Source organism: Ictalurus punctatus, chromosome 13, assembly GCF_001660625.3.
Source record: "Ictalurus punctatus breed USDA103 chromosome 13, Coco_2.0, whole genome shotgun sequence".
NCBI classification, from domain to species: domain Eukaryota; kingdom Metazoa; phylum Chordata; class Actinopteri; order Siluriformes; family Ictaluridae; genus Ictalurus; species Ictalurus punctatus.
In genome coordinates, this window is record NC_030428.2 from 7656496 (window position 1) to 7670128 (window position 13633).

At 35.2% G+C, this 13633-nt stretch overlaps 1 protein-coding gene across 1 annotated transcript; it reads right to left on the reverse strand.

Moving 5' to 3' along the window:
- Positions 1-1529: 1529 nt before the first annotated feature.
- On the reverse strand, positions 1530-12450 carry dlx4b (distal-less homeobox 4b). Its single transcript, XM_017484409.3, has 3 exons — positions 11796-12450; positions 10332-10525; positions 1530-4735 (listed from the first exon to the last, which is right to left on the reverse strand). The coding sequence occupies exons 1-3, from the start codon at positions 12118-12120 to the stop codon at positions 4484-4486; spliced, it is 771 nt and encodes a 256-aa protein (XP_017339898.1). The 5' UTR covers positions 12121-12450; the 3' UTR covers positions 1530-4483.
- Positions 12451-13633: the final 1183 nt, after the last annotated feature.

Here is a 13633-nt window from a genome sequence, read left to right on the forward strand (position 1 = left end):
GACTCCTTGAGAGACAGGTGCAGTAGAGGATTTATCTTATAAATATAGTACAAAATGAGTTGACTTTAGACTTGACATTAGCAAATATATATAAATATATATGTAAGGAGAAAATTCATTGTATAAAGTTTGTATAATAAAACCATAAACACATTTGATGTACATGGTGGAAGCCTTTAACAGTCATTAACAATTTAATGCAGCATATGTGAAACAGATAATCAGCAAAGATAATGAGACCCTGTTGAACCTTTCCATTGTTAAGTTTTAAGCTTTGCCTTCTTTATCTGCAGAACCTTTCTTTGCCCGCAACTTCTGTCATATGATGCTTTTATTGTTCTTCAAGTTTCTTCTATTCCAGCTGTGTGGAGTTAAACATAGTTGCATGGAGTCAAACAAGTTTAAGAGTGCTTCTGGACTAATACAATGTTTCAGAGACAACGGTAAAGCAGGGGGATGGGTGGCTGGATCTAAAAGAGCAGAGTGGACTTATGGGCTGAGTGAAGGGGCGTTCACCTTTTTTATTGCAAAGATGGATGAAAATAGCCAAACTCTAAGGCCTGAGGTAGCCTCCTGCCGAGAAAGTCAACCCCTCCCGCAATGCAGTGTGAGGCAGTACTAACAATAGACAGAGCCTTCAGGTGTATGGGGGAGAGCAGGGTTTGTATAATTACCAGTTGTATTATTGCTGCATTCAAGTATATTCAGAAGTGTGAAGTTGGAGTTCAGAATTATGTCATTTTCATAATCTGTGAATTTGAGTTTTTAAAAAACCAAACTGTATTGTCAAATGTTAGAGATTTAACAAGTAAATTTGTCTATATGTTGATTAATCTAAAGCAAACTCTAGTATAATTTATTTAAAAGTAAAGAAGTGCTACTTTGTTTACTGTTGATGCTGTGAGCACCTATGTTGATTTGACATCACTTGCTGAACTTGGGGTTGAGGAGACCTTCCTGAATTTCCTAGTAGAATTTCCAATTTGAAAGTTTATTTATTTATTTGTTTGTTGTTGTTGTTTTTTTTTTTTTTTTAACTCAGATGTCTAAAATTCTGAATTACAAGTTTTAGTAAAACAGCATAAAGTCTCTCCTTTAAAGTCCCCTGTCTCCTTTTGACAAGATTTAAGTCCTGAAGTTTTTGATTTATGCTTCTTTCAATAATTAATTTAAAAATGAATTCTTTGTTTAAGTAATGTTTATTGTCTGACATCTTGCTAGGTTTGTTTAGCCATCATAAATGTGGTTAATTACTTAGGTGGTACAAATCCAAAATGTTCCAAGGATCTCTCTAAAACATAACAATAATTTGTATTTGGAAAGTTAAGCTATAAAATGACCTGACTATACAGCCCTTGTGAAACCAGCAGTGACTCATATATAGCAATCCTTTAGTGTTCATGATAATGTGTGTATGACTGCAACAGCTAATATCAATCATTCTCAGGAAATATTGATTCAAGGCTGGATGCTGGCATTAAACACCCATGCTAGCACAACCAGTGAAAAACCAGAAATGTGTATTGTGATTAATGACGCTTTTATATGAAATCATTTTATTTTACTTGGGTCAAAATTCACTGACAAAGACAAACAGCCTGTTGGATCATGTTACTCCAACAACCTGAGAATAAGCAAAAGTGGAACTTCGCAATGTGTAAATACAATATATTACCCTGCACCCCTGCACCCTAATAATGTTTGTAGTGTGTTTGTACTGCTGTTAGTTTTCTGAAAGCAAGGCTAGTCATTTTCCCCAAAGATACCAAATTAATGAATCAAAATTGATAATCTTCAGCATTGACCAGGTTCACTAGTGAATTGCATGCCCACACTGTGATAGAACTACCTCCATGTTTCACAGAAATCAAGAGCCTTTTACCAGCTCTTCTTCTGACATAAACTTAAATTGATTTTTATTTTAAAAGTGATTTATTATTGATTACATTGACTATTAATATACAGACTATTTATTTCTATAAGACTGCATTATGTTTCTGGACTCTCCTACAAAGCCATTCTAAAAAAAAAAGAAAAAAAAAAAGAAAAAAGAAAAAAAAAAGACCCTTAATTATAAGACGTCTTCTCACAGTTGTAGCAGCTTAGAACATGGTGCCAGATTACTCCGCCAGATGCTGAGCAAGCATTTGTCTGAATTTTCTTAAGGAAATTACCTTTTAAGGTGCAGACAGTTCATTGTGTTTTTCACTGCTCTGTCTGCCCACAACCTGCCCAGTTTATTCAAATTTTGAACCCTCACATCCTGGGGGTTTGGCTTAGTGGGCTTTTGTGTCTGATAATAAATTATAGATACTAAACTGTGATGGTATGTCTATAAATGTGTCAGAGTGTACTACCTCAGCTATTTTCAAAGCACTCTGGCAGTGAAAATCCGTCTTATATCAATTTTGTGTGTAATTGTGATCATATGACGATAGATCCACTTGTTTCACTCTGTGTAATTCATCACGAGACAAACAAGTTAAAGTTGTACATGATAACTAAGAGTAATCATTAATTAATCCTAAATGGATTTTTGTCCTAACCTGTTCTGTCATTCATTATAGCACTCATGCGACTAAGCAAAGGACTGTTGCAGTTCAGCTGATTTAATCAAAATAAATAAATGATAGCTTATAGAAAATTGTTCTAATGTAATTCCCTTAGAGGAAAAAAAAAGTCAATCACAAGTATTTTCATGTGAACTATTCACATTTTGCAAATTTTAGTGCATGTATTAGTATTTTAAATGTGATGTTTTTCTACAAAATTAAATTATTTTCACATTAATGTTACGAGTGATTTTCTTTCACATGATGCGCTTACTTTTCACATGCTCATTGTTCACATACAAGGTTTTATGTGGTTTTATTTTCCAGATGTGGTTTTCTCATACCAATCCATATATTATCACTTGTGAAAATAGAAACACATGCACTATGTGAAAAATTTACATGTGAAAATAAATTAATCATTAAAAAATCACATCTGAAATTAAAAGCACAATCACTACTTGTGGAAAATTTGTGGAACATGTAACATTACTTGAATTCACATATGCAGTTTCTGGGAGTAACGTGAAATGTAGGTGTGATTTTTACAGATGTATTTGTGTGCTCAAGTGGGGTAATTTCTGAAGTCACATTATAGCATTCTGAGAGTTCAGCAATTTGTATTATATGAAAACATTTGGGTCATAGATTAAGGTAGATTAATTTAACCCTTTCATGCATAGTGTTCATGCTTTCTGATGGACAGTCGGATTATTATTATTATTTTTTAGTGAACTACAAGATGTAAATCACCACTTAATCTCCTGAGAACTGTAATTGAATATTAATAATGATCTTGATTTCTGTCGCTCTCCAGGCTATTTGCCATTCTCAGTGCAGCCTGCCTCTGTTTTTTGTTTACAAACTTACTACTCAAAATACTAATTTAAGTCTTTGTGTGAGGTTAGTTTTTGTTAATACAGAAAATAGTTTTTTTTAACCTCCAAAATCAGCTGCACCAATCATTATTTTCACCAAGGATATTGCTATATTTTATACAAAAAAAAAATGTTTTCTATATTTCCTGTCATCCCCATAAAACATTTTACACCTGAATATTAAATTTTGTTTATAAAAACATTAGAAGATGTTGTTCCCCCCATTTCAGGTACAAAGTTTTATGCTTTTTCTTTTTAAATTCATGGCCTTGCCAATTCACTTTTTTAATATGTGACATTTAGAAAAACTCAAAATTCATATGGCATGCAATTATATGTAAAAATAAATATAAAAAATCTGGATATCTTTTTTAAATAATTTATGCATGAAAGGGTTAAATGATAATGTGTCAAGCTTTTTTACAAACAGAAATGCAGCGAATGTTAAGCCAAACAAAGCTCCAATAAGCTCAAATTTTATATTTGAGCTTATTCAAAATATTGAGCTTATATAAAATTTGTTATTTGAACCTGAATTATGAAGTGTTGCTTCATAATGCTGTGGAAATAATAGACAATTGTATAGTAGAATGAAAAATGAATTGAAAGTCAAAAGTAAAAAGGGGAATTGATTAGGATTTAAGTACATTTTGTGTCGCGAGTTTAATATGTTTTTTTTTTTGTCTAGATACTTCCAGAATTTTCTTCAAGTGACAATTTCTTTTAATGGCATGGCGACACAGTGTTTGGCAGCCTTTCATCAGTCCTTTAATTCAAAACAAATATTAATGGAGTCCGAATATAAAACAAAAAGCACTGATGACTAATAATATCAACAAGCACTGAACAAAACCTGTTCAAGGATAAAGTCACAGCCCCTTTAAATACACGACCGTATTTACACTTTAATGAAAGAATTCTCACATGTAGGCCAACACAAACGCTCAGAAAAGTGAAAATTACCGACGCAACGTTGTATCCATATATAATACGATATGTCATATGTCGTATAATCACTATATCGGTAGAATGTCGGCAGCAAACACATTTGAGTCACATCATATGAGGTCTGGGTAAAGTGTCCTGGGATGATGGGTACCACTGGCCGAAACTGTTCATGTAGCCGCCAGGGTGTGTGTGCATGCTTTTGCCCGCCATCGGCACGTCCCAGAGAGCTGGCAGCACAGGAGAGCAGGGTGACTGCGCATGCGCACGGGCGGTCTGCAGCTCTCCTTCAGGTCCGGTGGGGCCGTGCTTCATGATCTTCTTATATTTGGAGCGCTTGTTCTGAAACCATATTTTCACCTTCAAAAACAAACAAACAAACAAACAAACAAACAAACAAACAAACAAAAAAAGACAGAAAGGAGGTCGAGTGTTAATAGCCTGCATTTTAAAAGTAAATACAGATTATTATTCTAAATTAGGTTCATTAGGAGAAGATTTATTAGGATTGCACAACACATGCATGACACCGAGGTCCGGGCCTTTGGTTTCTGAAGGTTTTTGGTGTTTTTATACGGGGTAATATAGCCTACAACCAGGTGACAAAAAGCTGCCTCTCGTTTGGTTTAGTTAAGCTGTAGAGAATAGAAGCTTTAGCTGACATCTTTCCCCCCCTAGAATATAATATTCATTCTTCATTAGCTTGTTCAACGAAAACAGTCCAGTTTCATATGTAAAAAATAGGCTATAATATGCACAAAAAATAAATAAACAAACAGCTACATATTTCTATAGAGTTCTATAGTTTACAATAACTAGGCCTAGATAAAATTGACGCTTTGTTCCTGATCCCTTTTGCTATTTAATATAAAATCATCCTACTGTCACAATTTTTTAAAAAAGGAATATGCAAGGAAAAGAAGGACAATGTTCTGTACGAAATAATGAATGCTCCTTTTTTTCTATCCAGCCTGCATAATTTTCTTCAGGAACATGAGATATGTAATAGGAAATCAATTCACTGGCATTTTACGAAATATGAAAGTAAAATAGATATTTTTGGAGGCTGAAATTAACAGGTAACTTATCAAAATGTTCAATCTGGACATTGACTCCTTGGAGGGAGAATTGAATTAGAAATATATTTTAAAATAACCCAAAAAGATGTACACATTCAGAAATATGATATATTAAGTATAGCACATTTCTGCAATTCTACCTCATAAAAAAATTGGATTCTGCTTACAGCCCTGTATGTAATTGTCATCAGACAATTTCAAATTTTAACCATCAAGACAGTCGCCAGTTCCAAGGCTGCTCATTAAATCATAAATAGTTATAAGGCAGATTTAGCCAGTCTTAGTGGAGATGGACTCAGTGACATTACACTCTCATTGAGTTAGATTTTTTATTTATTTTTTAAATTTTTTTATTTTTTATGAGAGCCGCGGTGCACGTGTCTAACAATAACGCTTGGTCTACAATTGTTAACGAAATGATTCCCAGAAACCCAAAAGCATAGTAAACATGCAGGCCAGATCTAACGCATGTGTGTTTTCCCACTGATTCACAGCCAGGGAATAATTTTGGTATGAATTTAATGTGGAGTAGAAAATTGTTCTGCCACCCTTGAGTCAGAGCAGCAAGATTGTAATATTCAGCTCAGTGTTATATTTAGATACATTTAACATGTTATGCACTACATTATAAAATCATAATCATTTTCAATTTTCCTCCCATAAAATGCTGAATAAGCCTATAGAGTCAGTGTGTGTGTGTGTGTGTGTGTGTGTGTGTGTGTGTGTGTGTGTGTGTGTGTGTGTGTGTGTGTGTTGGGGGGGGTGGGGTTGGGAGGGGGTAAGGGTTGTCTCCCCACAACAGCTGTCTGTCCCAAAATTAAAACTTTTTTTTGTAGCTTTTATACATAAACCCACTAATGGTCCCTGAACTTAAGGTTTTGGTTAAATTTAAATGTAGGGATAGCATTAGTTAGCGTAATTAGTTAATAATTATTTAATTGGAAGCTCCTCACAAGGATAGTAAGATAATGTGTGTGTGAGTATGTGTGTGTGTGTGTGTGTGTGTGTGTGTGTGTGTGTGTGTGTGTGTGTGTGTGTGTGTGTGTGCGCTGGCAAGGCATTTGTTGTCTTTCACCTCAATTGGAAATTGACACCTTGGAAAAATAGGGAGCCACCAATTACCTCCCACCAAACATTTTCCATAACCTCAGACAGGCAAAATTCATACTATGGCTTTCAAACTGCTATTGGTTTGGCCACTTCAAGCTTTAATAAACACACACACACACACACACACACACACACACACACACACACACACACATATATATATATATATATATATATATATATATATATATATATATATATATATATATATATATATATATAAAAGATGTGCATTTTATTCCTAAAGACTGGTTTGCCAAACATCTTTTATAGCGAGGTGATTGATTCCAGACCTAAGTCATATATGTGACAGGGTCGTAAGAGATCCAAAACATGTGTGGTGTGTCACTTGTTTATGTGCCTTCATGTGCAATCATGTTTACAGAAAGAAAGAAAAAAGACCAAAATGGTCGTTATGCTTTGGGTCAAGGAGTTAAGTTGAAGAGGAATATCAGTCAAATTTACTGACAACCGCAGGGAGTTAGAAATCACGTGCGCTGATACAGTTGATACGTTTGCACAAAATATCTGATTACAAGTGTTTCTCTTCTTGAACAGATGGCAGCAGAGTGATATGAGGTCTAGTCAAGACAACAAAACAGGTGTGAAACAGACTTCCCCATGGCAAAGAATGATGAACAATTGTGTCAGTGTGTGTGATGGAGCGAGGGAGGATATAAAAATGAGGAGAATGAGTAGAATTTAATTTAAATGTTAGTAAGGTACAAGAAAAAAAAAAATCGTCGATGGGACCAAGATTGACTTGATGTATAATTTGAATGAGTGAGGGTCTATTAAACCCGCACTAACTTGAACTTGCTAAATAAATCATGTTGCATCAGTCAAAAATAAATCATGAGTACATCAGCACTTGTATGAGCAGAGATGAATTACCTGCTTCCATTTATTAGTCTGTCACAAGAAAGGATATCTTGAGAATTAAGAATGATGTTATTGGTCAAGTATTGAAAGGAAATACATGAAATGGCTAAAAGTATAGTAGGCAAGTATGTGACTATCACACCCATAAGTGGCTCTTCCCCAAACTGTTGCCACAAAGTATGAAGCACACAACTGTATAGGATGTATATGTATACTGCAGCATTACAATTTCCCTTTACTGGAACTAACAGGCCCAAACCTGTTCCAGCATGACAATGCCCCTGTGCACAAAGAGAGCTCCATGGAGATATGATTTGCCAAGGTTAGAGTGGAAGAACTTGGGTGTCCTGCAAAGAGCCCTGACCTCAATCCCACTAAACACCTTTGGGATGAACTGGGACGTTGACTGAACCCCACGCCTCCTTGCCCAACATCAGAACCTGACCTTACTAATGCCCTTGTGGCTGAATGAACACAAATCCCCACTGCCACACTCCAAAATCTAGTGAAAAGCCTTCCCAGAAGAGTGGAGGTTATTATAAGTGTGAAGGGGTCTAAATCTGAAAATGGATGTTCAAAAAGCATCATACGAGTGTGATGAGGTGTTCACAAACTTTTTACCACATAGTGTATAGACAGACAGACAGAGTACATTATTGAAATGTACTCCAGCCCTTTTTATATTATGCTCTCTGCCGTGAAAGACTTGTTAAAGCCATTTAGTGCCCCAAGTAAGTCCATGGATAAGGGGCTCTTAACTGAGGCTTAACCAATCATGAGCAAAGTCCTTCAGCTCTCTGCTTAAGCATTGAGGAAATAGCAGCTCTCGCTCAAAAGATTTAGTCCGTAATGAAGCATGCAGGAGACATCTCCAGTGAGAGAATAATACTCCACTTTAAGACAGGCCCGTGGTTTCCACATAAAATCCTGCATCATGACCACAATCACTTACCTCATCTTGTTTCATATTTTTGGGTATGTTTAAAATCCTAAACACTAAACCTAATTTATGTCTCAGATAGCACTAAGCCTTACTGCCTCAGTACAAAGTAATGGAAAATGATCGCAATTAGAAATCTAACACATTTGTGTTAAACATCATATAGCTTCCATGAAACATACTTCACTAAAAAAAAAAAAACATTCTATGTCACAAACAAGAAAATATTTGGAGAACCTAAAGCTTTAGATCTCAGAAATCATCATATGAATGATTTTGGATTTGTCTATCAGTGGTTAATGCCCTTTCATAGCACATTATCATTATCAGGTCATTAGGAGGTATTGCATAGAACTATAGCATAGAACTATACTAAAGCTATGCTATAGTTTTATGCAATACCTGATAATGACCTGATAATAATAATGTACTATGAGAGGGCATTAACCACTGATAGACAAATCCAAAATCATTCGTATGATGATTTCTGAGATCTAAAGCTTTAGGTTCTCCAAATATTTTCTTGTTTGTGACATAGAATGTTTTTTTTTAGTGAAGTATGTTTCATGGAAGCTATATAATGATAGGAACATTATAAAAAACATGTAGTGCAGATTCAGCTAAGTTTAACTAAGCATTTTTAGATGTTTCTTGGGGTCCACACAAAATGCTTGGTGCAGAAAATCATTATTGGAGATGAAGTGAAAGATTGGTGTCTGACATACTATGTTTGCTCTAGCCTGGCTTTGATTGCCAGGTCTTGACACATGAGCAAATGACAGATATTAATAGATGGTGTTTTGCCAAGCATAGAAATCCAAATTCCATATGAAAAAAAAAAAAAGATTAAATACAAGTTAGGTTAGTACGTATTCTATGTGTCTCAGTATACATTCAAATAAATGAACATATGAAATAAAGGGCTTTTAAATACTGCAGTACTTAAATGCTCATGCTCAGTGAAATTTTTGTAATTGACACAACAACAAAGCAAATGTTCGTGAAATTATACACACACACACACACACACACACACACACACACACACACACACACACACACACACACACACACAACCCCAGCAACTGAAATCAATGATTAAAAAAAACAAAAAAACAAAAACCAAACAAAGTCCATAGCAGTTTTTATCTACTACTACTACTACTACTATAATAATAATAATAATAATAATAATAATAATAATAATAACAACAACAACAACAACAACAACAACAACAACAACAATAATAATAATAATAATAATAATAATTATTATTATTATTATTATTAGTAGTAGTAGTAGTAGTAGTAGTAGTTGTAGCCCTCGAAGGATTCGTGGTTCCTAATATTGCAGGTAATTACATTGTTGCTGATAACTACATTGCCTATAGGCCCAAAACCTATGTAGCACAATGTGAAACGACAGAACTGACAAATGGTAGAAATTTTTTTGACAGGCCTACACAACTTCAAAAGCTGTCATCCGGTTTTGATGTATACAGGACCTGCATTAACCTCTATTGTTTCCAAGCGTCAGGATAATTTCCCAAACTCCAAGACACCATGTTTGATTGCACACGTCCCACTCACTCTTAACTCGTTTGTAGATTTTCATGTAGTTACTGGATAATGTTAAGAAACCGCTAGATATTAAGAATGTAAAAGAGCACAGAAAGCCAAAAGCGCAGATTAAAAGCAACAATAATTCAACAAAAACTAAACTGCAAATTCCTCAGCGCTGAAGTCACTGCAGGACAAGTGCTTTTAAAAAGGCGCTTAATTTCATATACACATAAGTGTCCTAAGAAAAGCTGCGACCTTTAGTCGAACCCCGACCTCACTTTCTCCTTTTTTTTTTATCTATCTAAATTCAAGCCCCCAAATCAAGCCCAGATTGGGGTCCGTCTGCCTTTTTGTAGTCTACATCTGTGCTTCACCCTCGTACCTGTGTCTGTGTGAGGCCCAGTTTGGCTGCCAGGTCTGCTCTCTCGGGCAGTGCGAGGTACTGGGTCTGCTGGAAGCGCTGATGCAGCGCGGCGAGCTGCAGACTCGAGTAGATTGTGCGCGGTTTGCGCATCTTCTTCCCTTTACCACTCACACGAATCTCTCCGTTCTCAATCACTGGCTGTTTCTCGTGATCTTTATTCACACACAACAATAATAAAGGACATGTGTTAAAATAATTTTTCCACTAGACAGTATTTACAGTGTTATTACGCTACCCTCAATAATTACAGATACTCTGTTACATTAAAGTACTAAATATACAGTCTTTTCCATTACAAGGGCTTATAAGTATCATCTAGCAAAACACTTTCCTTCATTTAGGTTTCTATAACTAAGGAAACTCCAATCAAATCATGTGAAATCATATTCCACTAATTTATGAGTGTAACAACATAGAAAACACGATGATAATGATAATAATAATACTAATAATAATAATAATAATAATAATAATGCCGCCATTACCACCACCACCAATAATAATAATACTAATAATAATACTAATAATAATAATAATAATAATGCCGCCATTACCACCACCACCAATAATAATAATAATAATAATAATAATAATAATAATAATAATAATAATAATGCCACCATCACCACCACCACCAATAATAATAATAATAATAATAATAATAATAATAATAATAATAATAATAATAATATCACTTACAACTAAATGAAATGTTTAAATCAGCAACATCCACTAATAAACACTATTAGCATGTGACATTGATAATAATCGTCACATAACCTCAACCCGGGAAAATGCAGCCAATAAAACTAATTAAAGACACCATGACACCATGGGCACTCAATTAATATATGATGGGTTATTATTATCAGACCTTTTGAATTGTTGTACCTGGATACTGAAAGGAATCGAACAATGTGTATTTAAAACTTTCAAACCTATTAATAATATAGCAAATCTTTGATTCTATGAATCTCACTGGGCCTCTATATGAAGGGAGGGAGCAAACACTATCACATATAGGCCTATAGGTCTCAGATTACTTTATATGTTTAAATACATACAAATCCATAACACTGGAAATTATATTTCAAATGATGAATGCAAACGCCACCATCATTTTCTTTATATATATATATATATATATATATATATATATATATATATATATATATATATATATATATATATATATATATATATATATATATATAAAACCCTATATGAATGGTTAAATAGACCAGAATACATACACTATATTAATAATATAAAATAATCCTCGCATGGCTACATCAGCAAAACACCTCATTTCCCGACATTAAGATCCTAGTTTTGGGTCGCAGCAGAAATGATGATTAGAGGCTGATGTTTGCTTTCTCTGCTTTTCAGAGTGAGATTATTCACGGTTCAGAGCGCACTTACCGGTCTCGTCATTCCTCGTGTGGCTCAGTGGGTTTCTGTAGCTGCCCTGTTGGTAGGGTAAATAAGTAGGAGCGGGTGCTGGAGCGTTGAGCGGCGAGGAGTAGCCGTAACCGAGCGGCCCGCCGTAATGGCAAGCGCTGGAGGGAAAGGGACTCTCGTGCTGCGGGTGTCCGCCCGAGTGCAGCCCGTGCGTGGGGTAAACGTTCGTCGCGAGTCCCGAAAAGTGCTGCTGGCTGGCGGGGATCCCGTGACCGAGCTCTAAAAACGCCGATTTGGACGCATCCGCAGAACCTAAGCCGTCAGGCGCGAAACTCATAGACATCATTGGAAGCAGAGGCCATAAAAGTGACGGACAGCGTCAAAGTTTGTTGGCCGGTTAGTGCGCGAGCGCGAAACCTTAAATCTAATCCATTCCGAGGACTTGGAATAACGGCTTAGCAAACGTGGAACCGCGTATTCCTTCAAATAAAAAAAATGTGGATGAAATATATTTCCGGTTGAATCGAATCGAAACGAAACGAAGAGGTGAAAATGAGTGTTCTTTCTTAAATCGTGACAAAACCGTCCAACATATGAACACACGCAATTCCGGAGTGTGTCTGTGTCAGCGCGCTGCGGGAACGCGCGAGCTGATTGGCTTCCAGTGCGCACTATGTCACGCGACCCGAGGGAGAAGCTAATTAAGTTGATTAAGTATGCTATGGAAAGGTGGCACACGCAGATATCGGCGCTTATTCGACCTGATAAATCAACTGCACACACCCAGAAATAAATTAAATAATTAAGAAATATTTTAGGGATTATTTATTTATTTATTTATTTATTTATTTGGGTGGATTTATTTATTTATTTTTTTACAGGAAGATAATATTAGAATCGTAATCCAAATATAGCATTTAGAAATGAATAAATATAGGTTAAAATTTTAATTAGGTTATAGTTTAATTTTTAATTTAATTTAATAAAATTTTTGCGTGGGTGTTACAGGGATCAACATTTGAGAATTTTTTATTTAATTTTTTTTTTCATAAACTTGAACTTGAAATAAAATTTCTGAACCTAACTATTTTGAAACCTAATACTTTATTAATAATCCAAAATGAATTGAATAGACTATAATGCCTGGAGAAAATAATCCGTACTTTTCCTGCCAGATAAAAATGTCATATAGGCTAAATGCTGTTATATTGCCTATAGCAATATGTGGTGTTGGCCGTTTGTAAAATATAACTAGAATACATATAAACACAGACTACCTTATGAATTATTCATTAATTATTATTAAATCTTCTGTTTGTATTATACGTTTATTTTCACCGTTTTTATTATAAGAACCTGTTTATTGTGGTTGTTAATTTTTATTGCGCGCCATTACACAGAAAATGAATGTTCACAGAAATACGAAAGCTTTACACACGCCCTATAGCCTACATTTCTGATATAAACTTACACAGTCAAGTCATCTGATTGTGTGTGTGTGTGTGTGTGTGTGTGTGTGTGTAAACAGTGACCCAGTACCAGTTTGACCCTTAAACTTGCGGTCTCAGAAGAAGAAAAATGAACATTATCTAGATTTAGTGATCTACCCGCAGGCCAGCACTAACTTCTAAAGGCAGACTAAAGAGTCCAGTTTAAACTCGACAGGCCTTGAAAATGAACGTCAAGTACTTCCTTAATCACCAATGCTTTTCTGCGTCAAAGCAAAAACACTACGACAAGAGAAATGCTGTGGGGATTTCTGAAGAGTAGTGACACTGCTAGCCATGCATGTCTACCATACCGTGGAGGAAAATGCATGTAGGCTACAGGAAATGGATAAGAAATAAAGGCTCTGTATT

Excerpts from the sequence above, each read along its gene's own strand:
- dlx4b (XM_017484409.3), bottom strand. The coding sequence starts at position 12,120 with ATGATGTCTATGAGTTTCGCGCCTGACGGCTTAGGTTCTGCGGATGCG. Across the intron at positions 10,526-11,795 it reads CACGAGGAATGACGAGACCG|ATCACGAGAAACAGCCAGTG; the intron begins GTAAGTGCGCTC and ends GTGTGAATAAAG. Across the intron at positions 4,736-10,331 it reads TGGGCCTCACACAGACACAG|GTGAAAATATGGTTTCAGAA; the intron begins GTACGAGGGTGA and ends TTGTTTTTGAAG.